We start from the raw sequence: 22,152 nt of genomic DNA, 5'->3' as shown, positions 1-22,152 counted from the left end.
GAGAAATGAGCACTTTTAGCAGTATTTTAGCTTTTGACTAAAAGAGCTAGTATTTTGACTAAAATTCTAGTATTTTAGCTTTTGACTCTGTAATTTGTGTTAAAATTTGATTTTAGGAAGCATAACTTTTAATGATTTTGAATAATGAAAATATATACAAGAAATAATACACACATGCCTAAAATTAATATTTAAAATCACATATACAACATTTAAGTTTTTAAAAATCTTATTTACTGTCACTATTTGGATTCCTAAGAACCATCACGTTTATGTTAAACTTCACATATCTCACTAGTATGATACCAATAAATGATACAGAATTGAAATACCCATTGCTATTAACATTTTCTCATTTATTTTCAGAACATTTATTTTTGTTTTATATCCTTACCTTCTGTCTGGAAGAAAGTAAATTTTAACATAAGGATTCCTTGGCCTCCCATCTTCCCTGGAAGGGAGATCCTTTGCTCCCAAAATTGTAACTATTAATTGGTGACCAACCTTGTCAAACCACAGTTTTATCTGAAAAGCAAAAATATTAATTTATCAATTCAAACATTTACTACACAAACACAATGTTTACCTTTCCAATCTTCACCCCATTCTCTTACAGTATCATTAGCACAGAATATAAATTTTACTTAGTAAATTGTGGCTAGTTAAAAATAAAAGGATATACTATAATAACTTCAATGAATAAAAGAATGATTCAGACATTTCAGTTTGACTGATCAAGCATGTGGGCTTTTTATTATCTTAATGTGATTGCTTATTAACATGTACATAACTACATTATCATAATTAAGGACTTTATATAAAATGATTGATCTGTATCTTTACTTATGCAAGAATCACTAGCTCATTTTGGTTTGCCTACAAAAAAAACTGAGTTCAGAATAAGTGCTCAAAATGAATTGAGTAGATAATATCCTGTTTATATAACATTCATAGGGAATTTTCAAGTAAATGTTTTATGTTGTTTCACAGTTAAAAACATTTAAAATATTATAAGCAAAAGGGATTTACTAGTAGCTTTAGTCAACAGATTCCTTCAGTCTGAACTTAAAATGATAATGAATTCATCTTTAAAATTTTCCTTATTCAGACATTAAGTCTCATTCTTTTGTGAAGTTGATGAATAATATCCTTAGGATAATAAGAGTACATTTTATTATTTGAGATAAGAAAATGAGAACAATTTCCCTGTGCCATAATTAGGGAAGAGAACTTCATATCCAACTGCTGAATTTACTTGATTTAACAGTTATCACCTCCCACACACATACCTCACACCTGCACACCTAGTTGTCTGATTCTACTATGTCAGGATCTATGATAATTATGGCTCTGATCCACATCTCGGCCCAGAACTCAGCACATATCTAACCACTATGTTGAAACTGAAATGGAACCAAAATTTGGAACTTGAGAATAACAGTTACAAATCAGTACTGGTTATACATGAAACACTAGCAGTTCAATTCCAATTCCAACATAGCTTTGTTGAGTCCCTCACTTCATATCCTAGAGAATGAGAGAGACACTGAGCAACTTTTGAGTCAGAAAAGGTAAACTGACAGTCCAAAAAAGTATATAAAATTATTTCCATCTTTTTTTTTGCCAAATGGAATCAGCCCTTTTATAGGAATAAGAGTAAGAAATATCCAACTTATTTAAATTATAGTTATCAATTTTATGTTTTACATTTAATGTAGGTATTATCTTGCTATTGAATAAGAAGAAATTTTCTAATGGAGCTGCTAAGTACAAAAATAGACCCTAGACAAGTATTTCTTAAATTGGGCTAATAAACTTTCCATGTCAGTATTTTCTCACTTATTTATTAAAAAGTTACAAATTCCTGGGCCCACCTCTCGCCTACTGAATCAGAACGAGGCCCTGGAAGTTGGATTTTAACAGGTCCCTAGGTGATCCTCAAGTGCATTAAAATTTGAGAACCACTGCCTTAGATTAAGAGATTAACAACTTGAAGAAAAAAGTCTCCAATATATGAAAAGAAAACAGTTCAAATATTTGCTTTTCTAATAATATTAGAACATAGATACAGATAAGAAAAAGGGGCCAAAAGGAGACTATTCTTCTGGCAAAAGATGTGAGTGAAAAAGAGAGAAATGCAGGAATGTCTATTGTATATGAGATCAAAGAGGTGTTATAGATAGTATCATAAATATGTGACAAAAACCCAACTGATTTCTATGGTATTCTCTATTTTCATCAGTTTTAAAGAGTTTATGGCTTCATTTTTTCTAAGACATTAAAAAGCTTTCTCTGAGGTTCATGACATGAATATTAAGCATCTCAAAGGAAAAAAAAAGATTCTGCAAGGCTAAAAAGATTTATTTCCAATAAGTGTTACGTTTAAGAAACAATAATTATTATGAGACTAAGCTAAAAATTATTAGAGCAAATTATTGATTTCTATGAGAACCTTTTGGGGGGTTAAACTAAGTACTTGTTGCCATCTCCACCAGCAATATTTTTTCTCCTTTAAAATCATTAAAACTAGCATTTGAGATATATATTTCAAAAGTCTGATAGAGTATTCTTTTCAGATTTCCTTATGCCATGGAAAACCAAAATATTATCAGTTAGTAATATTATCCATTTCTCATACAGAGTAAACATATGGCTTATTTTTGGTATAATATTTTAGAGTTTACTAAATTATAAATTACAAATGTACAAATATTAAAATAATTTAAACAGCAAATAGGCACATTTTAACTTTACTAATTATTTGACCAAAATTATACCTTTTAATAGACTGCTTTAAACTGAGTATTTGAATATAGCCCTAATTTTTATTTATATTATAGGACTTGCATTGAAGTTTTTAATAGATATCCAGTTCACATAATCAAAACAGATTTTATTAGGTACCTCACTTTATAACATTCTTAATTTCTTATCTGTGCTTTTTAAATAAGTGTTTAAAATATAGCTGTTGATTCCCCCAAATATAACAAACATATCTTCACAATTCTGGTTCTGACATAGTTTCTGTTCAGCCCCAATTTCATTAATAAAAATATTAGTATAATTTAAATTGTTTTAAAATATTTCTCATTCCAGCTTTAGCATGTAACTATTTTTAATTTTCCTAAGTAGGACCTAAGCAGCATAGGTAAATATTTTATATTGTATAATATTAACAAGAATAATTTAATTTTTAAAATTTAAACAAAATAAGTATTACTCAGAAGCAACAAATTTTTAAAAAACAACATGCAGCAAAGCAAGGAAAGCATAATACTACTTAAAAAAAACTATATTGCCATTACTTTACCATATAAGGGGTTCCTAATGAAAAGAGGCAAACAACTTGTACCCAACTATTACATAAAATTAAATAAAACTACAATGGAAAAATATTAACAAAATAAATCCAACTTATTTTATTTGGACTATAATTTTGTTCTTTCAAAGTAAAATACTTTGCAAAAAATGAACCTTATATATAATATGCATAAAATTCATATTTTAAATAAGGTACAAATTTATTTGCATCTCCTCAAGGAGTTATTACTTGGAAAATGCAAGAGAATATAGATGTTAAGTGACATAATGAGTGATTTAAAGAGACAGCAACCTTAGTGTAACAAGGAAAAATATCAACAGTATAAAATTAGCTATTTCTGTAAATGTCATATATATAAGTAGAATCTACATTAAATGCCACTTTGAAATCTATAAGGTTTAGTATTTAGTTTATCATATAAAATCACTAACAAAGATTGTCTCTTTAAATTTTTATTCAATATTCTAATCCCCATGCAAATTTTTATGAGCTGGCTAATAAAATGATTTGAAAGTCAATAATATGGGTTGGAGCAACATACCAAAAAAAGTTTTCCTACTAACGCATTTTCCAAAAACATACAAATAAGGGTTAAACACAACTTTAGTTTCTATCAGGCAGACAAGGCCTTTACCTGAACCCTAGGAACAAAAGGCGTTGTTCTTCTACTAAGGCTTTGGCTCTGGTAAGCAAAATTAAAGAAAAAAGCAATAAAACAAAACCAAAAAGGACAACACACTGGAACTAAAAGACCAAAAGTAAAAACAAACACATACAACTATCCCTTAAATACAATTTTCCATGACAATATTTATCGAAATTAAGTACTTCAGTGTAATGAATAAATTAATTTTGTCCAATGCCAAAAAACATTAAAAACTATACAAAATACTAGAATTTATATAATCAAATTTTCAAATGTAGTTCACAAAACAAGAATTAAGACTGTATATAAAATAATATATTTGGGCTCATGTATTTTGAAAGAATGATTAAAAGCATAACCCAAGAATCAATAAATTTCATATTTTATCCTTAAACATACTACACAGAAAATAGGACAGTACAAAAAGAAGTTAGTTGAAAATGTATTACAGAGTTATGAGTGAAAACCCATCTGTGGAAGTAATGTGTGACTTCTCCAAAGTATGTCTACCCAAAGTCCAAAAACTATTAGCCAAATTGGCTTTAGAATTTCTTAAAAGAATAAACACATTAAAATAAAAGTGTGCAGAAATGCATTGGATTAATTACTTGATTCATACTTGATGAATCCCTATCAGGTTCTAGTATTGAAACGCCATCATCAGACATTTATTATGTACCACTTAAGGTAACACTGTTTATTGCTAATCACACCTATTAATGACAATATCTTATCTCTTTTTGCTTATACAGTTTGTTGCACTTTTTCAAGGCTTTATTGACAGTTTATTGTAAGTTTATTGCCTCATGTTATTTCCAACAACCTTATGAGGTAGTTGCTTCTACTCACAATTTGTAGGTCAGGAAACACAGAAAAGGGCTAGACATACTTGCCCATACTCAAACAAAAAGCAAGGTAGTGTAAAGACAGAAAATAGAACCCAGTTCTAATTAAATCACTAAATCAAATTCTCAGAATCAAATCAAATTTCCTTTCTCTTACTGACTTTTGTTTTCATTTTGAAAGTTTCCAAAAGACACCACAATAATCAGAATGTTGTACCTTTATTAGGCATTCCAACAGCTAAATCAGAACATAATCAGGTTTGGGAATGGATTTCAAGGCATTTAATTCTGCTTCTATCACCAAGATTCTATCCCATTCCTCACATTTCTTATGGATGTCTCTCTTGTCTACTTCAAAGTCATAAATAAAGGCTTCTCTCTTTCCACTGCTAACTGGAAACAGATAATGAGTACTAAGAGTATTTTTGCTCAGTCCAGTTGGCATTGATCAGACACGTTTATTTAAGACATAAATCTAAAACCCAAAGGAAAGCAGACTTAAAAGCAGACTGTCATTCAATCATGAGTCATCTTTCTCTCTCTCTCAATCTCTCTCTCTCTCTTTCTCTCTGTCTGTCTCTTTCAAAACCAAGGCAGTTTCAAATCTAAGCTGTCTTCCTTTTTATGTGGAAATATTCCCAAAGGAAGAAAGAAATATTCAGATGTGGAGTGTGTTACTGACGTCTGTCGGCATAACCACAGGCTATTATAATGCTTTAGCAAATGACAGATGGGATATATGAAATTCACAGAGAAATTTGGCATGTTGAAAAAAGGGACTAAACAAGGTACTTTAGAAATACATTTTATTTCCCCTGTCCTCCTACCTGTCTTGTTTTAGACCAAAAATATTAAGGTTACAGAATATTTTTACAAGTAAATATTATGTCATAAAATAAAAGATTCCCTTTAAAAGAAATAATACTTTCAAATACATTAATCCTTTAAAGCAAACATTTTTCCATGTTCTAAAATGAACTCATACATGCATCTCACAGACTTCTGAAATCAACCTTCTAAAACCTATGGCAATTTACACTTAATCTTCACCCATGAGTTTATATTTTAAATATGGCTATAAAATATATTTTGTGTTGACAATATTTTTTTAAATTAATGTAAAATTCACCAGACATACAACTGACTATTTTAAAGTATACAATTCAGTGGCAAATACTGTGTTCAGAATTCTGTGGAATTACCACAGAATTACTACCTCCTTCCAGTTTCAAAATATTTTCATCATCCCAGAACACTCTGTACTTTACATAATCACTCCCTATTTTTCCATCTCGCTGTACATTAGTAACCACTGCTTTCTGTCTCTATGGATATTTCAGATAGGGATGGCAAAACACTATGTGTCTCACTGTAATTTGTAATTACTATTAATTCATTTATTGTAAGCATGAGAGACCTGATGATATCTAAACAATTCAGGCTTCATACAAAAGAAGAATTTGAATTTGTACACCACAATTCATTTTGCATTTTTAATATCACTTTCCACTATTAATTGTACTAGTATCTTTAGAACATTCTTTTCATACAATACTTTCAGAATAACAAAGTTATAACAATGAAGTGTAACAGATAAAAGCTCAAAAAAAACCTTTCATTTATAGAAAGTTTTAAAAAGGCTATGGAGTTTCCAGGGAGATAGAAAGGACATATACCACTCCTTAAATTATGTATTCCTTTCAAATGGGCATATAAAATGGATATTTGTAATATTTACTTAAAATGGAGTCAAAAGATATTTTTTAAAGTAACTTGGAAAAACACTGCAACCATAAATCAACCACAGATCATGAAGCGAATGAAATAAAATATGATTAACAGTAGTATCAATTGGGTAATATGTTCCCACAGAAAGAGAATTCTGAGCCTTTTCTCACTTTGAAAAGAATTGAAAGCTATATTTTCTTTTAATGCCCTATTATCAAAATAGTCAAAGACTATAAACTAATTGAAACTATTAAGAACTACAAAAGTAATCAACTGAAGGAGAAAAACAGCTAAATTCTGGAAGAACACATATTAAAAATAGGGTCCTAATAAGGCAGTGCTGTCAGTGAGAAAGCTAACATACAGCCTACGTGGCATAAACCTGAATTCATGCTGATTTTCTTCACCAAATACATTAATGGCATTTTCACTGCTATGCAGTAGAATAATAAACAGCAGGACAATTCAAAAATGGAGAGAAAATAAATTGCATACATTTAAAAAAATCAACAGCCTTGAGCATGAAAATGTAAACAACAAATTTACATTTTTTTTTAATAATCACCTCCTTTGAGAATGATATTATATGTATATATTTTCTATTTGAGACATGAACTGACAGAGTATTAGGAAGGCCAGCTCACATACTATAAAAATTATCATTGTTCTCAGGCATTAGCAATATCATAATTTTGTAAGTGAAGTATGGGCCCAAGTAAAAACTAACCAAAAGCAAAATGTCCAAAGGTAGAAAAGAAGGAAAAAGGAATTGTAATGTTGGTTTATGACTTCCTAGTTTTCCTTAGGGTTGATATATGTAGATATATTTTTCCAACCTCTACATCATTAGAGCAAACCAAAATTGTCTCCAGGCTGATAGAGACAGGATTAAATATAAAGGGAATTATTATATACCAGATAGCATCTTAGTTATGTTTTCCTGGATGCAAAAATATAAGAATAAAATTCATAAGTTACATGAAGGTAAAAACTTGTATTCGCAGTGACTAGCACTATACCTGATGTGGGGGTCAGAACTTAACATAGATTTCTTAAGTAGATGATTGGAGTTTAATTAGGTAAAATCATTTCTGAAGGAAAATTTGAAAATAGATTTCAAAATCCTAAAATTTTCCTTTGCCTTTTATATTGTAATTTTATTTCTGGAAAGTTATTCTGACAATAGAATTTTGTCCTAACAAAATATTCAAGATTTATATCAAGGATTTCCACGGTATCATTATCCATAAAAATTAGTTAGAAACAAGCAAGGTACCCTATAATAGTGAATTAGGTTACAATGAAGTATTAAAATGTTCCATTAAAACAATTTAACAGATGGAATTTTTAAAGACAGGAAAAGTTCCACATATTACTAACGAGAAAATCAAGATTCAAAAAGATTTTTTTTTTTCAGTTTTGTTTAAAAATTTAATTTAGTGATGTAGATTCAGTGATCAGATTATAGCTGATTTTACATCTTATTAATTTCTGTGCTTCCAGATTCCCACAATAAATTATGCAGTATATTTATAACCATAATTTTTTATATATCGGGTAGGATATTGGGCATTATGGTTGAATAATTTCAAAACAGATACAGCTAAAAGTTTACTAATAATATCATAGTGGATACATATTCCTTCAAGTCATAAAAAAGAGAAAATAGACACATTTTAAATTACAAACACTTAATAAATCTAAATACTATAACATTTACAAGTTATACATAAATTTCAGAGTGAAACTTTTAAGTTTATATTCCCAATTTTACACATTGTACCTTTTACCATATAATTGGAACCATCGAAAAAAATAGTTAATTTGAAATTTGTCTACATCCCTGAACTATGCTTCCCGTCCTCCCCTCCGTAGTCCAATCGTAGTAAACCTTGGAATTCAAAAAGAAACCATAGTATACTTACTTATTCATACGCAAATCTACACTTCCACCCCCTTTCTTCTTACGAACTCCAAAGCAAACTATACATACACCAGACACAGACAGACAGACAGACAACCACACACACAAACACACACACACCACAAACACATTTTATTTATGACTGGGATCATCCACCCCAAAACATTATTTAAGGATAACATGAAATGATCCATAATAAGAAACAACTTTTATTAGCATTTTTAGCATCAGTAAAGAAAACATACGTTTGTAAACTTAAATTGACAATAATGTGCGTCGATACAATTAAGAATAAGTAGGAAAGATGCTACTTTATTTTGCAGACTTGAAAAAAGACCAGCTATCCTCAAGGAAAAATTCACTACTGTTTATGGAATAGAAGGAAAAAAAATAATAAGGAAGAAATTTATTTAGTGGAACATTTACAATTCCTAATAGCACACATATTCTTTCTTATATAACTTTTCTGGTTATTGTTCACTTTATGGTCCAAAAATCTTCTAAAAAAAGACATGTCTAATCGAATTTTTTAATGACTCCGCGAAGGAATTTGTTGTCCTTTTTGCAATATACCTCCTAATAACTCGCCTTTTCAATTACCATGAAAATACTTCAGAAAAAAACAAATAACTGACCCTTTCCCACCCTCCTCCCAAAAAAAATCAAAGGAAAATTTCATAGCTAATTTAACAAAAGCTATCTCTTCTGGGCTTAAAATATCAGCCTCAAATAATTTAGTTTTAACTGTAACTTTCTGTTAATCCAAAATTCAATGTCTGAATTTTGACAACCTAAATATCTTTTAATACTCATGAAATTTCAAGTTTTGTAATCACCAACAATACTGGTAATATCAACCTGTATTTTCTAATGTATAAGAGTAAATTTATTATGTTACTACTTTTAAATGGTTTAATAAGGGAATGACAACAGAACAAATGAATAAAAAGTAAAGACTTACATTTGTAAAGCTCCTCTGATATCAACACAATATAAAATGCATACATGAATATTTAAGTTTTATTTTAAAATGTTCAAATCAGGGATCACTTAATGTGCAAAGTTATCTGAAGTATTCAGCAATCCATTATATATTTCTCTGTTCATTTCATTTTGTCTATTGACAAAAACATCTCAAGTATCACTATATTTCATAGCAATATTGAACTCCAATGATGACTATAAACTGACACCAAAATCCTTAAAGTTGAAAAGCAGTGAAGAATTTATATTTACTTTTATCTGAAATACCATCTTTACATAGTGCAACATTTTACTTCTCTTAAAATCTATGACACATTATAGTCATCTTAAGGTACAGAGCAAAAATTATGAATTTGAATTTTGTTATAATTACTAACATACAAAAGAGTTTAGGTACCTTCACAAAATCTAACTGTTATTAAATTCCAGAAAATCTAACTCTAATAAATAAAGCAGTATGATAAATAATCAAAATTGGATTTCAAAAACTAAAGGAATGATAAAGTGGGAGGTTAAAAGCACAATTATGTTCTAGGAATAACTTGGTTTGTAAAAAACTAGCATCGTATTTTAAAAGTACTATTTGATATTCTGAAAAGAAGAGTAAATGTAATGACTACATACTGAAAGTTGTCCTGATAAGAACTGTGGAACATCCCTCAACATTCCAGGACTCATAGGAGAGGTAACAGAAATAGAAGGACGATCCATTTTTTGAGATTCAAATGAGCTAGAACCTGCAACGATAATTACACATAACAAATAACAATGGCTCTTCACAAGTATTTAGTAAGTTTTGCCATATAACTTTTAAATTATTTATTTTTTTGATGTCCACAAAATGTCATTATATAGTCCATTTTCTTAGACACAATGTTGAAATATTCTTAAAGCGTTTTTTTTGGAAGCAAAAGTGCAGTATAGGGATTCTCTTAAGACCAATAGTGAACCATTTTCTGTGCCAATTATAGTAGAGACAGGCCTCTACCTCAGGACTTAGTTACTATCTGTTAAGTGTACTGTATTTATATCTTACGATGACATATTAAGAAAAATTTAAGGCCGGGCGCGGTGGCTCAAGCCTGTAATCCCAGCACTTTGGGAGGCCGAGACGGGCGGATCACAAGGTCAGGAGATCGAGACCATCCTGGCGAACACAGTGAAACCCCGTCTCTACTAAAACAAAAAAAATACAAAAAACTAGCCGGGCGAGGTGGTGGGCGCCTGTAGTCCCAGCTTCTTGGGAGGCTGAGGTAGGAGATTGGCGGGAACCCGGGAGGCGGAGCTTGCAGTGAGCTGAGATCCGGCCACTGCACTCCAGCCTGGGCGACAGAGCAAGACTCCGCCTCAAAAAAAAAAAAAAAAAAAAAAAAAAAAAAAAAAAAAAAAAAAAAAGAAAAATTTAAAAATAGAAACAAGGAGTAATCAAAACATAAATCAATAAAGCAACTGAAAGACTACATTTGTAAATAATAAGAAAATAAGTACAAAATTATTAAAATTTTTAAATTATGTATAGAACAATATAACAAATTATACTGGCAGAAAGAAGTGAGGGGCATAAAAAAAGGAATAAAATATTAAATATTTATTGTCACTATTTTCATTCTTGGGGATAAGAATATTCCCTGTATGTCTGTCATGTTCTCTGGACAGAACATTGCTGATATTCCTTGGGATTCAGAACACTGGGGAAGACCTGTTTTTTGTTTTTTTTTTGTTTTTGAGACGGAGTCTCACTCTGTCACCCAGGCTGGAGTGCAGTGGCTGATCTTGGCTCACTGCAACCTCCGCCTCCCGGGTTCACGCCATTTTCCTGCCTCAGCCTCCCAAGTAGCTGGGACTACAGGCGCCCGCCAACACGTCCGGCTAATTTTTTGTTTTGTTTTGTTTTGTTTTTTTTCTAGTAGAGACGGGGTTTCACCGTGTTAGCCAGGATAGTCTTGATCTCCTGACCTCGTGATCCACCCGCCTCGGCCTCCCAAAGTGCTGGGATTACAGGCGTGAGCCACCATGCTTGGCCAGGAAGACCTGTGTTTAAGGGAATGGATGTATAAAAACTTAATTGGGAACACAGTGAACCTACAACACCTCTGAGACATCCAATGGGAGATGTAAAGCAGTTAAGTGGAACTACAGATGGGACCAAATGTCCAAGTAGAGACTAGTGTTGGAAATTAACCTGTAGAGTTGTATGCCTAATTGGAAATGAAGGTAGATAAAACTCACCTCTAGAGAGAATACGGTGTAAAATGAAAGGGAAACTGCAAGGCTTAGGATTAGAAGTAACAGTGATACCTTTTATATTACTAGCAAGTAGCACGAATGAAACCTTTCTGCTAAGAAAGAAGCTGGGTTTTGTTGTTGTTGTTGTTGTTGTCGTTGTTTTTACAATAAAGGTTGTTAAACTTCAGGCAGCAGAAGACACAACAGAATGTATTCTTTGAACATCCAGGCATGTAGGGACAATGATACCTCCTTTTGATAATGTAAACTTAGAAGTTACACAGCTGGCAATTACAACCATAAGAAGAAAAGAATTTATTGAGGAACCAGGAATAAAGATGGTTAAGGACAGGGGCTTGGAAAAACATCAATGTTTAAAGAATAAAAGAGTGGATCTAATCTGAGAAAGGACCCCTGTCTCCTCAGAAACTATTTTGGAATTACAGCCTAGGGTCTTTTTAAATAGCTAAAATAAGATAAAGGTTTCCATGTTGCTCATACAATATCTGAGAGATGTAATAAAGGTGAATAAAAATTTTAACATACCCCATAGGATTGTTGTAAAAATTAAATGTGATGGTATAGGTACAACATCAAGCACAGTTATAAGTACTAAATAAAATGGGAGCAATAAGGATAATGATGATATCATTTTATAATAATTATAATTTGATTATTTATGTTACAGTTTTATGTGATCATGATATTATTTTGGATAAAATCATTTAGCATGTAGTCAAAGATACTAAATCAAATAAGTCATGGGACTATATTTTCAAGTATAGAGCTATGGCATTCAAAGGACTACTCTGATAAAGACTTTAAAGAAACTTGTAATTGTAAATATGAAAGTAAAAAAACATCTATTTTAATAGTGCATTCTCAATTATTGTGGTATATAGAGAATCCGACCACTTCTCACCATCCTCATTGCTACCAACATGGTTTACATCACCACTATCTTGCCACTAGATTAGCCTTCTCACTAGTTAGTCTCTTTGCTTTTACCTTCGACTCTATTAATCTATTTGCAACCTATTAGCCAGGTTTTAACACTAAGTATCTACTCAAAACCATCCTAGATAGCTCCCAATTTTCCTGAAAGTAAAAGCCAATGTCCTTAGAGTGGGTTTATGGCCTTTGCAATTTGCCCATTATTCCTCTATCCTCATTCATACCATTCTTCCTCTTGCTCACTCCATTCAGCTACACTGGCCTCCTTGAATTTCCTTAAATGCACCTTAGGCTTTCTTGCCATTGCATCCACACATCCTGTACCTGGAAAGATTTCCCCCCAGGCAGCCACTCCAAACGTTTCCTTCAATCCTTCCTTTTCAATGTGGTCTAGCCTGATCAACATATTTCAAACTGCAATCCTTTTTTTCCTCTCTCCCAATATCCCTTACTGTACTCTCAATCAATAAAGAAACTTACTTCATTGAAAAAAATAATTTAACATCTGAAATACTACTAACAATAATGTTTAAAATTATAGATAAATTTGACATTAAACTTATGTATTTATTGTTCCACTACTCCTCTGATGTTAAATCAGAACTGTTATCCCACTTTCCAAAAACATAAATTAGAATAAATGTAATTATTCACTAGTTTATTCTAAGCATCTCCCCCCACTTAATGAGGATGAGGTTACAAATAGTAAATTTTAAAACTAGGGGAAGTTTTGGGGGTGAATTTTTGGGAGCAGTGACTATGTTCATGATTTTTTGTTGGGATGATGGTTTCACAGGTATATATGTATGTCAAAACTTACCTAATTGTGTACTTTAAGTATGTGCAGTTTATTGCAGTATACCTTAATCATGCTATCTAAAAATCTGTAATAAGATAATATGTTTAAAAGAAACTTAAAATATTCTACATTTTTGTATTTTTTCCCACAGTGACATGAAATAATACTAAATTTTCCATCTTTATATGCTTACATACTTGATAGCAAGGTTGTCATATTTCTTACTTCACATTACTAGCTAAATACTTCATCTGACCTCTGATGAATGCAATTATAAATAACATTTTCTTCTAGAATAAATAAAACTTACTGGACTCCAGTTGTGCGTGTGTGCTATCAGGTATTCTAGGTATATCTCTGAAATGATAAAAAGAAAAAGAAAGAAAAAGAAAGAGAAAGAAAGAGAGAAAGAAAGAAAGAGAAACTGTTTCAACAATTAATGCAACTCATATTTTTTATCATTATCAATCTATTAATAGGACAGTGTAAAATGAAGAAAACTGGCCGGGTGCGGTGGCTCAAGCCTGTAATCCCAGCACTCTGGGAGGCCTAGACGGGTGGATCACGAGGTCAGGAGATCGAGACCATCCTGGCTAACATGGTGAAACCCCGTCTCTACTAAAATACAAAAAACTAGCCGGGCAAGGTGGCAGGCGCCTGTAGTCCCAGCTACTCAGGAGGCTGAGGCAGGAGAATGGCGTGAACCCGGGAGGCGGAGCTTGCAGTGAGCTGAGATCCGGCCACTGCACTCCAGCCTGGGCGACAGAGCGAGACTCCGTCTCAAAAAAAAAAAAAAAATGAAGAAAACTGTGTATAATAGTGGTATTATATAAATAAGAAACAAGCCTTAGTACTTATTCCTCATAAAAGTATTCTGGGAGGAGAAGAGGAAATAAAATTCATATGGATCCATAGCAGTACTTTGTAAAAAGGAGGAGGGCTTTAGGTGGGTTTCTAGTGGGTGTGCGTTGAGGCGTGGCCACAAGTATAGCCGATTATAAAAAATTTGTAGTTAAACAAGGATAAGTTTTACAGATATGTTTTTATTCTCTTCTGCTCTTTGGTTTTACCTGTAGTTCTAAATCAGTAACATTAAAGTACAAATAAAATATCACCAAAATAAAAAGTAAAATATTCATGTTGTGATTAAAACTTTTATTTTATTTTATTTTATTTTATTTATTTTTATTTTTTAAAGATAGAGTCTCACTCTGTCACCAGGCTGGAGTGCAGTGGCGTGATCTCAGCTCACAGCAACCTCCACTTTCTGGGTTCAAGCAGTTCTCCTGCCTCACCCTAATTTTTGTATTTTGAGCAGAGACAAGGTTTCACCATGTTGGCCAGGTTGGTTTTGAACTCCTGACTTTAAGGGATCCACCCGCCTCGCCCTCCCAAAATGCTGGGATAACAGGCAGGAGCCACCGGAAACTTTTAAAATGTAGTAACATCACTGAGAAAAGACAAACACGTTTCTTATGGGGAAATCTCAACATTACCATGGAACTATATTTACACCAAAATAAGTGTATATTTTATTTGAGATTTGACACAAGGAGTAAATATTAATCGTTACATTCATTCAGTAAATTACATAAAGGACTATAAATTATTTAAAATATTAAACAAAAACAAGACTTGAAGATCCTTTAATACCAAGAAATATATTTGATCAATACACTAATCTTATACACTGCAGTTTTACCATGATACAAAACTATGAAAAGACAAAATAAAAAATGAATACAATTTCAAGTACCAGATTTAATACTTTAAAAGGAACATTTCAATAAAACTAAGCTACCACCCTAAGTCGTTTTCTTCAGCATTTTCAAAAAAGAGATAAAAATAATACAGGCCCATCATTTCCTAAATGAATTAAAACTAGACATTACTATTCTACAACAAATGATTTCTGTAGGCTTCACCCTAGAATGCTCTTACCCTAAATCTGCATTTAATAATTCACTAACAGTAATATTTTTCTGTTACTTTTACTCTGATACAGGTATATATTTTACCTTGGCATATAATGTAATTCAGTTGCCTCTTTAACATTTATTGCCAATGTCTGGAAATTGTCAATTTTAATCTATAGGCATTACATTTAATGCATAGGCATTATAAAACAGAGGTATAAATTACAAAGCCAAAGAGTACTTTGATGTTTGCTTATTTTGGGTCTGTTTGTTCACCTTGTTAAAAAAGATGTCATGTTTTTCCATAAACTATTACCTCGATCTAGGAGTTGTATGTCCTTTGGCCCTTTCTTTCCTATGTTGAAATCTCTATTTTGGAAAATGTAAAATGTGTAGACTATAGATGATTTATAGTCTCCTTCCCCTACTAAATCCTATAACCACCGTTTAAAGTGTTACAATAAAATGAATAAACACGTAAATATTTCTTCTTTTGTAAGTAACTGTATATTCTACCATCTATATGATCAGATAAAGAGATATTATTTTTGGTGTGGTGCTTTTGGTAAGGAAAGAGAAAAAGTTACTGTCTACAAGATAATTTATTTCCATAAAGCAATCAGAAATTATTAAATGGCACATTACAAATAGTTTAACAGTATTCAACTTCACACACATATAAAATACTGAAACCAACTTACCCAATAGGCCTTGAAACTACAAGCTCTACTTGTGGTTCAGGTTTGGATTCCAGAATGATGTTGTATACTTCCTCAAATGTGGCTCCTTGCAATAGCCTTCCATTCCATTCTAATACTTCATCACCTATAGTGTGTAGTCAGTAATAATCATCTCATAAAGAAAATTTGATCCAATAAATTATACTTAACAGCATCTTAAACTTCAATAAACTCCACAGGATAAAATAACCATTATACAATATGAAACATACTCAGAACAGTTCCAGTGACACAAAATTTGATGACTATGGTGATTAGTATATTTCACAGAAAAGGACAATGATTAGAGGAAAAAATTACATAAACATTATCTCTATGTGATTTCTTAATAGAAATTCGAATTCTAAGCAACAATCAAAATCAGTTGCCTCTTTAAAGATTTTATGACTCTATACTCTAGGTTTCTCAATATATGTGCAACTGAGCACCTTGTTTCTTTGTAAAGGGTTTCCACTGTCTAAACTCTCTTGTAAAAACCTTAATAATTAGTATATTATCAAATCCTCTTTAAGGTACTCAAGGATTTCTCCAATAGTATCCATTACCAAAGAGATAAGGGGTGACACATGGTAGGAAATATGCCTTTGTCCATAAAGTTTGTTCTAAACTATGTTAGAATTTTCTCAAAAGAAAAAGGTCTTATGGGAAACAAAATAGGTTAATATTATATACAGATTAGAATACCCATCAGAAAAAAATAAGATATAGTCAATATAAAAATGACTTTGATCTACTATGACTCAAGAAATAATAGTTTTGACTTTCCATTAATGAATAGAGATTTATATCTAAGTTAAATGAGCTCTTTGTTATTGTCAAATCACTTCTAAATAAATGAAAATAACTCATAACTACTAAAGTTGGACAGTTTAAATGTAAATAATCAAAGGTAAAACCCTACCTGGTCTAAGATGTCCTACAGTATCAGCTAAACTTCCTTTTTTTACTTTAGTAATAAATGCACAAAGCCGGCCTGATTCAGTCATCTTTCCTCCTACAACCTGTTTAAAAGAGGAAAATATTAACACGGGAATATTGTTGAAATGAGCATAGTTGAAGATTCAGGTAAAAAATACCTAGAACAATTTGCAACACCTAAAACGCTAATTTAATGTACAGAAAATGATTTCTTAAATAATTTATTGTCTCTATTAGGTTAGTACGTGCCCTAAAAGCTAGGTCTTTTTCACATATTCCAACTGTTTTGCCATTTAATACCCACTATTTGCTAAAATGTTGCATAACTTAGAAACAACATAACAATTGGTAATTTTTGTCCTTATTCTAAAATTCTTGCTTTTGTCATTTCCAAAAACATATTTTACAGTATCATATTAATTATATAACCATTTCTAGTTATAGATGTAAACACTTTAATACAAAATTTTTGTTTCTTTTACTATAATTAGGATATAACACCAAACTTTCATTGGTAATCTTTTAGAAACACTGATAATGTGCATAATGATGATGGATCTTACTTGAAAAAAATTACAAAATTTACTTAATCGCATCAGAAGTAATATAAACTTCAGACCATCTGAATCTCAATTTTCATTTTATGTTTCTATTAAAATATAACTTTTAGAAAATGAAAAAAAATGTTAGGAATAATGCTGTGGAGTCATATGTATACTTGTATATCTTACAAAATTAATGCTTTGATTCTAATCAACCACCATTCAGTCAAATATCTCAATTTGATGGCAAGTGAAGCAAATAATAGCAACTAACTTCACTGACTGAAATGAATTGGTTTTTCTCTTCTAAACAGAGTGAAAGTTATTTGAATTCAAAAATCATGGGGTGTATCTTATTCCACGCATTTTTTCCATAATTACAGTGAATTACACATAGCTGCAATTCAGTTAATAAACTAATTAGTCCTATGTTTGAATCTGAAAATTAAATGTATAGCTCTGATTGACTTATATCCTTAAGTAAATATTTAAAAACTTTCTTGGCTTAACAAACATTAATAATAATTAATTAATTACACTAGCTACAATGATTATTGATATCTTAAAGCTTGCCAGGCATTTTACTAAATGTTTGTATGTTTGTTTATTTAATCATATTACAACAATTCAATTATCCTCATTGAATAGATAAGAAATCTAAAGCTAAGAGAAGTTTATTTGTTCATTTTCATGTAACTAGTAACTCCTGTATTTGGAATTGAAGCCAAGACTTCCTAATCTTTATTCTAACACTATAATAGGCATCTCTGGATTAAAAAATTGTTTTTAAGACAAAGGGTCTCACTATTTTGCTCAGGCTGGACTTGAAACCCTAGGCTCAAGCAATCCTCCTGCCTTAGCCTTCCAAGTAGCTGGGACTTTAGGCACATCTCACTGTCCCTGGAAATGGGTCAAATCTGATTTTAAATTCCACCATCGTCACCATCTTGTGACCATGGGGAAGTTAAACACCTCTCTAAGCCTATTTCTCATCTATTGTGAGTGTTAACTAGGATAACAGATATAAAATGCTCAGGTGAGTGCAAGCACATGGATGCCACCCAATAAATGTTCTTGCAAGATCTGGTCATTTAAACCTATGTGGCACCTTGCTTCCCACTCCCACTCTCTCATGTTCCTGCTTTTGCCATGTGACATGTGTACTCTCCCTTCACCTTTGACTATAATTGTAAGCTTCCTGAGGCCTCTCCGGAAGCCAAGCAGATGTTGGCACCATGCTTCCTTTAAAGCTTGCAAAACTATGAGCTGATTAAACCTCTTTTCTTTATAAATTATCCAGTCTCAGGTATTTCTTTAAAGCAATGAAAGAAAGACCTAATACATAGCCCACTTCTACCTACATCCAAAGTTTTCTAATATCTCTTATATTCTACAGGACAATTTTTATAGGAATGGCTTAGCTCTAAAACATTTACTTTATTTAGAGAGAGACAGAGTCTCACTCTGTTGCCCAGGCTGGAGTGCAGTGGTGTGATCACAGCCCACTCTAACCTCAAACTCCTGGGCTTAAGCAGTCCTCCTGCCTCAGCCTTCTCAGTAGCTAGGACTCCAGGCATGTGCTGCTATGTCCAGCTATTTTAAAATTTTTGGGGCTGAGCGCAGTGGCTCATGCCTGTAATCCTAGCACGTTGGGAGGCCAAGGTGGGTGGATCACGAGGTCAAGAGATCAAGATGATCCTGGCCAACATGGTGAAATCCCATCTCTACTAAGAATACAAAATAAATAAATAAATAAATAGCTGGGCGTGGTGGTATGCGCCTATAGTCACAGCTACTCGGGAGGCTGAGGCAGGAGAATCACTTGAATCCAGGAGGCAGAGGTTGCAGTGAGCCGAGATCGCACCACTGCACTCCAGCCTTGGCCACAGAGCAAGACTCTATCTCAAAAAAACAAAAAACAAAAAACAAAAAAAAAGTTTGGTAGAGACAGGACTTCACTATGTTGTCTAGGTCGGTCTCAAACTCCTGGTCCAAAGCAATATTCCCACCTGGGCCTTTCAAAGTGCTGTAATTACAGGCATGAACCATGACACCCAGCATATTCTCTTTTCATTTCAGGTTTTAATTGGGTATACTAGATGCACAAAAACCAAACAAAGCTCTATTTAATGTATTTACCAAATAATTTCCTGGTATTTTACAGTAAAATATAAATCAACATTTGTATTTAATTTCCCAGCATAATTATTTTTGTTTTTAGAATTCAAACAGTACTCTCTTAAGTGCACATATGCACATACACACACATACACACATTTTACAGCATTTATACAAAATTATATATATACATATGTAATATACATATTACATTTCCCAAGTTATCATTTTGAGTAATTATAGAAAACTATCACTTTAATAAAATATAAACACAGATTTAGACTTAAAGAATAAACTGTATAGTTAAAATGAGTTTGACCACTGTATTTCAGATTCAGGGAGATTCTAATGAGGTTACTTTTAATGTCTTCCAAATTTATATGTACACAAGTATTACTGTGGAATTATGGCAACTTCTTAAATAATAGTGGGAAAATGAAATGTTTTAGATAATGAGTGCAAATCTTCACAAATTATTGAAAATGGAAAAATACACTACTAAATTGGTACAGGTTGAAAGTTATCCTTTGCTTTTCTGGCAAACCTATAAGAGTATAGAGCCAAAATATCATACATTTTATTACATACCTTCAAGCCAAGCATTGCTCCTGAATCTCGAGGTACACTTCCATCTTTTAGACGCTTATTTAATAAAATGCGACCAATTAAACGATCTCCATCTTTAGATGGTTGCCAGGTTACAGGGTGCTGACATTTTGCATCAACAAACAAAATAAATAAATACAAAATAAATAAATGATTTTGTCAATTTATGACAAATAGTATCTGATTGTATGACCTCTCTAAACTTCAGAATTCCAGTGTCATGATTACACAAACCAGCTTTCATTTCAAAGCACTGCTCATAAGGGTGTACTATATTATGCTTATAACCTCAGTATAATCTCAAAGTCTTTTTCAAAATCCAATTACTTCCAATTCTTACAGTTCTCTAACACAATAATGAATAGCTCTACAAAATCTGAGAAATTTTGAAAATGCGTGCAACTAATTATCTACATACTGAAAATAAAATTCACAGGTAGAAAAGATACACTGAAATTCTATGCAAGTGAATTCATTTAAAAATGAAAATTTCCTCTTCAAACACATTTGGAAGATTTTGAAAGACTGTATTACAGTAACAATTAAAAAGTCAAATCATACTAAAACATTAAATTTGACCCTATGATGAGGGCTTTTTTGAAGAGGTTTCTAGATTAAAATAATGAAGTGTACATAAGCCCCAATAAATTCCCAACTGAATCTGCATGGGAGAGAAACAGGCTTCATTTACAGGTGGGAATAGATTACATTTCTCACTTCTCAGAAGTTCTTTCATGATTCTTTTAGGTTTTTGATCTATTTAGTAAATTACCTTTACTAGATAATTCAATGATATCCATTGTTAAATAACCTTGAAAACATTAGTAGTTTCTTTGTTTCTCAGGGCTGAACCAAGGCCTCTGTAAATAATGACACTATTCTATTGTGAATGATACACTCAATAGGAAAGTAAATGATTTGTGTAATCATAGTTTCATAGTTATCAAAAAGTAACAGGCATATCTTCATGCAAAATTTAGCAGGCAAAATGCAAGTTCCAGTCAATCACATCTATATGGTAAAAAGATTTCAAAAGTCCCACTATCCTAAAAGCAAACATAATAAATATCAAAGCAGATGGCAAGGGCTCTAATACTAATTAATACTACATTAAAATGCTATGACAATAAAACAAAAGACCAAAATGACAGTGAAAGGGAAAAAAGAAAAACAACTTTTTCTGTGCAAACAGACCCAATTATCTCCCTTTTGTCTGGGATTCAAACTATTAATAATTTAATTTTCATCCCAAGGAAAACATATGCAAGCAATCAAATAAGCCAATCCAAAAATTATTTATTATTTGTGGTTTTTAATAACACTACAAAGTTCTCTCATGCAACAAAAGACAAAACATTCCTTTGTTCCTAAGATTTATTTTTATATACTTATTTTTTGGTATGCCGTCAAACAATAAAAACAGCAAACTAAGCAAGAGGTTTTTTTGGTTTGTTGTTTGTTTAGTTTGGTTTTGTTTTTCTTTTCTGCACCTTAAGAAATGCTACAGTGACCCTTGAGATGCCCTGTCCTTTTATTATGTTCTGTTTTAATGAGTGACAGAGAGCAAACGAAGACCAAATGAGCAGGTTAAAAGGCAGGCTCCACAATCTCAGTACCTTATCACTATGGCTATGCTCCTCGTTAAGGGTTGTGCTACTACACGTATCTACCCCAGAGTCCTTAATCTGAGGTTCAGACCATTCCAAATCCTCTTCCAAAGAGTGGCCACCAAAGTACATCATTTTCTTTTGTCTTTCAGACTTGGTGTTAGAGTCCGACAAAACTGCCTGCTCACTAGTTTTTCTTTTTCCCTTTTGACTGTCCCCTACAGGTATGGGATAAAAAAAAAAAAAAAAAAAAAAAAAAAAAAAAAAAAAAAAAAAA

At 31.9% G+C, this 22,152-nt stretch overlaps 1 protein-coding gene across 17 annotated transcripts in view; it reads right to left on the bottom strand.

Moving 5' to 3' along the window:
- The window catches only part of RIMS2 (regulating synaptic membrane exocytosis 2), a 780,622-nt gene that overhangs the window by 335,104 nt on the left and 423,366 nt on the right, over positions 1-22,152 (bottom strand). For 10 of the 17 annotated variants that reach the window (XM_017885169.1, XM_017885171.1, XM_017885173.1 and 7 more), the window contains 8 exons: positions 21,885-22,093; positions 20,251-20,370; positions 16,986-17,085; positions 16,046-16,169; positions 13,739-13,785; positions 10,074-10,186; positions 3,957-4,004; positions 395-525 (listed from right to left, as the gene is read on the bottom strand). In XM_017885169.1, the coding sequence (XP_017740658.1) occupies positions 395-525; positions 3,957-4,004; positions 10,074-10,186; positions 13,739-13,785; positions 16,046-16,169; positions 16,986-17,085; positions 20,251-20,370; positions 21,885-22,093 (892 nt within the window). The remainder of the gene's footprint in view (positions 1-394; positions 526-3,956; positions 4,005-10,073; positions 10,187-13,738; positions 13,786-16,045; positions 16,170-16,985; positions 17,086-20,250; positions 20,371-21,884; positions 22,094-22,152) is intronic. The other 7 variants (XM_017885186.1, XM_017885172.1, XM_017885174.1 and 4 more) reach the window with 1 other exon arrangement.

The sequence above is a fragment of the Rhinopithecus bieti genome, unplaced genomic scaffold, assembly GCF_001698545.2.
Source record: "Rhinopithecus bieti isolate Rb0 unplaced genomic scaffold, ASM169854v2 scaffold_13352, whole genome shotgun sequence".
Taxonomy (NCBI): Eukaryota; Metazoa; Chordata; class Mammalia; order Primates; family Cercopithecidae; genus Rhinopithecus; species Rhinopithecus bieti.
Note: the sequence above shows the minus strand (reverse complement) of the source record. Positions and strands in the feature narration are given on the sequence as shown.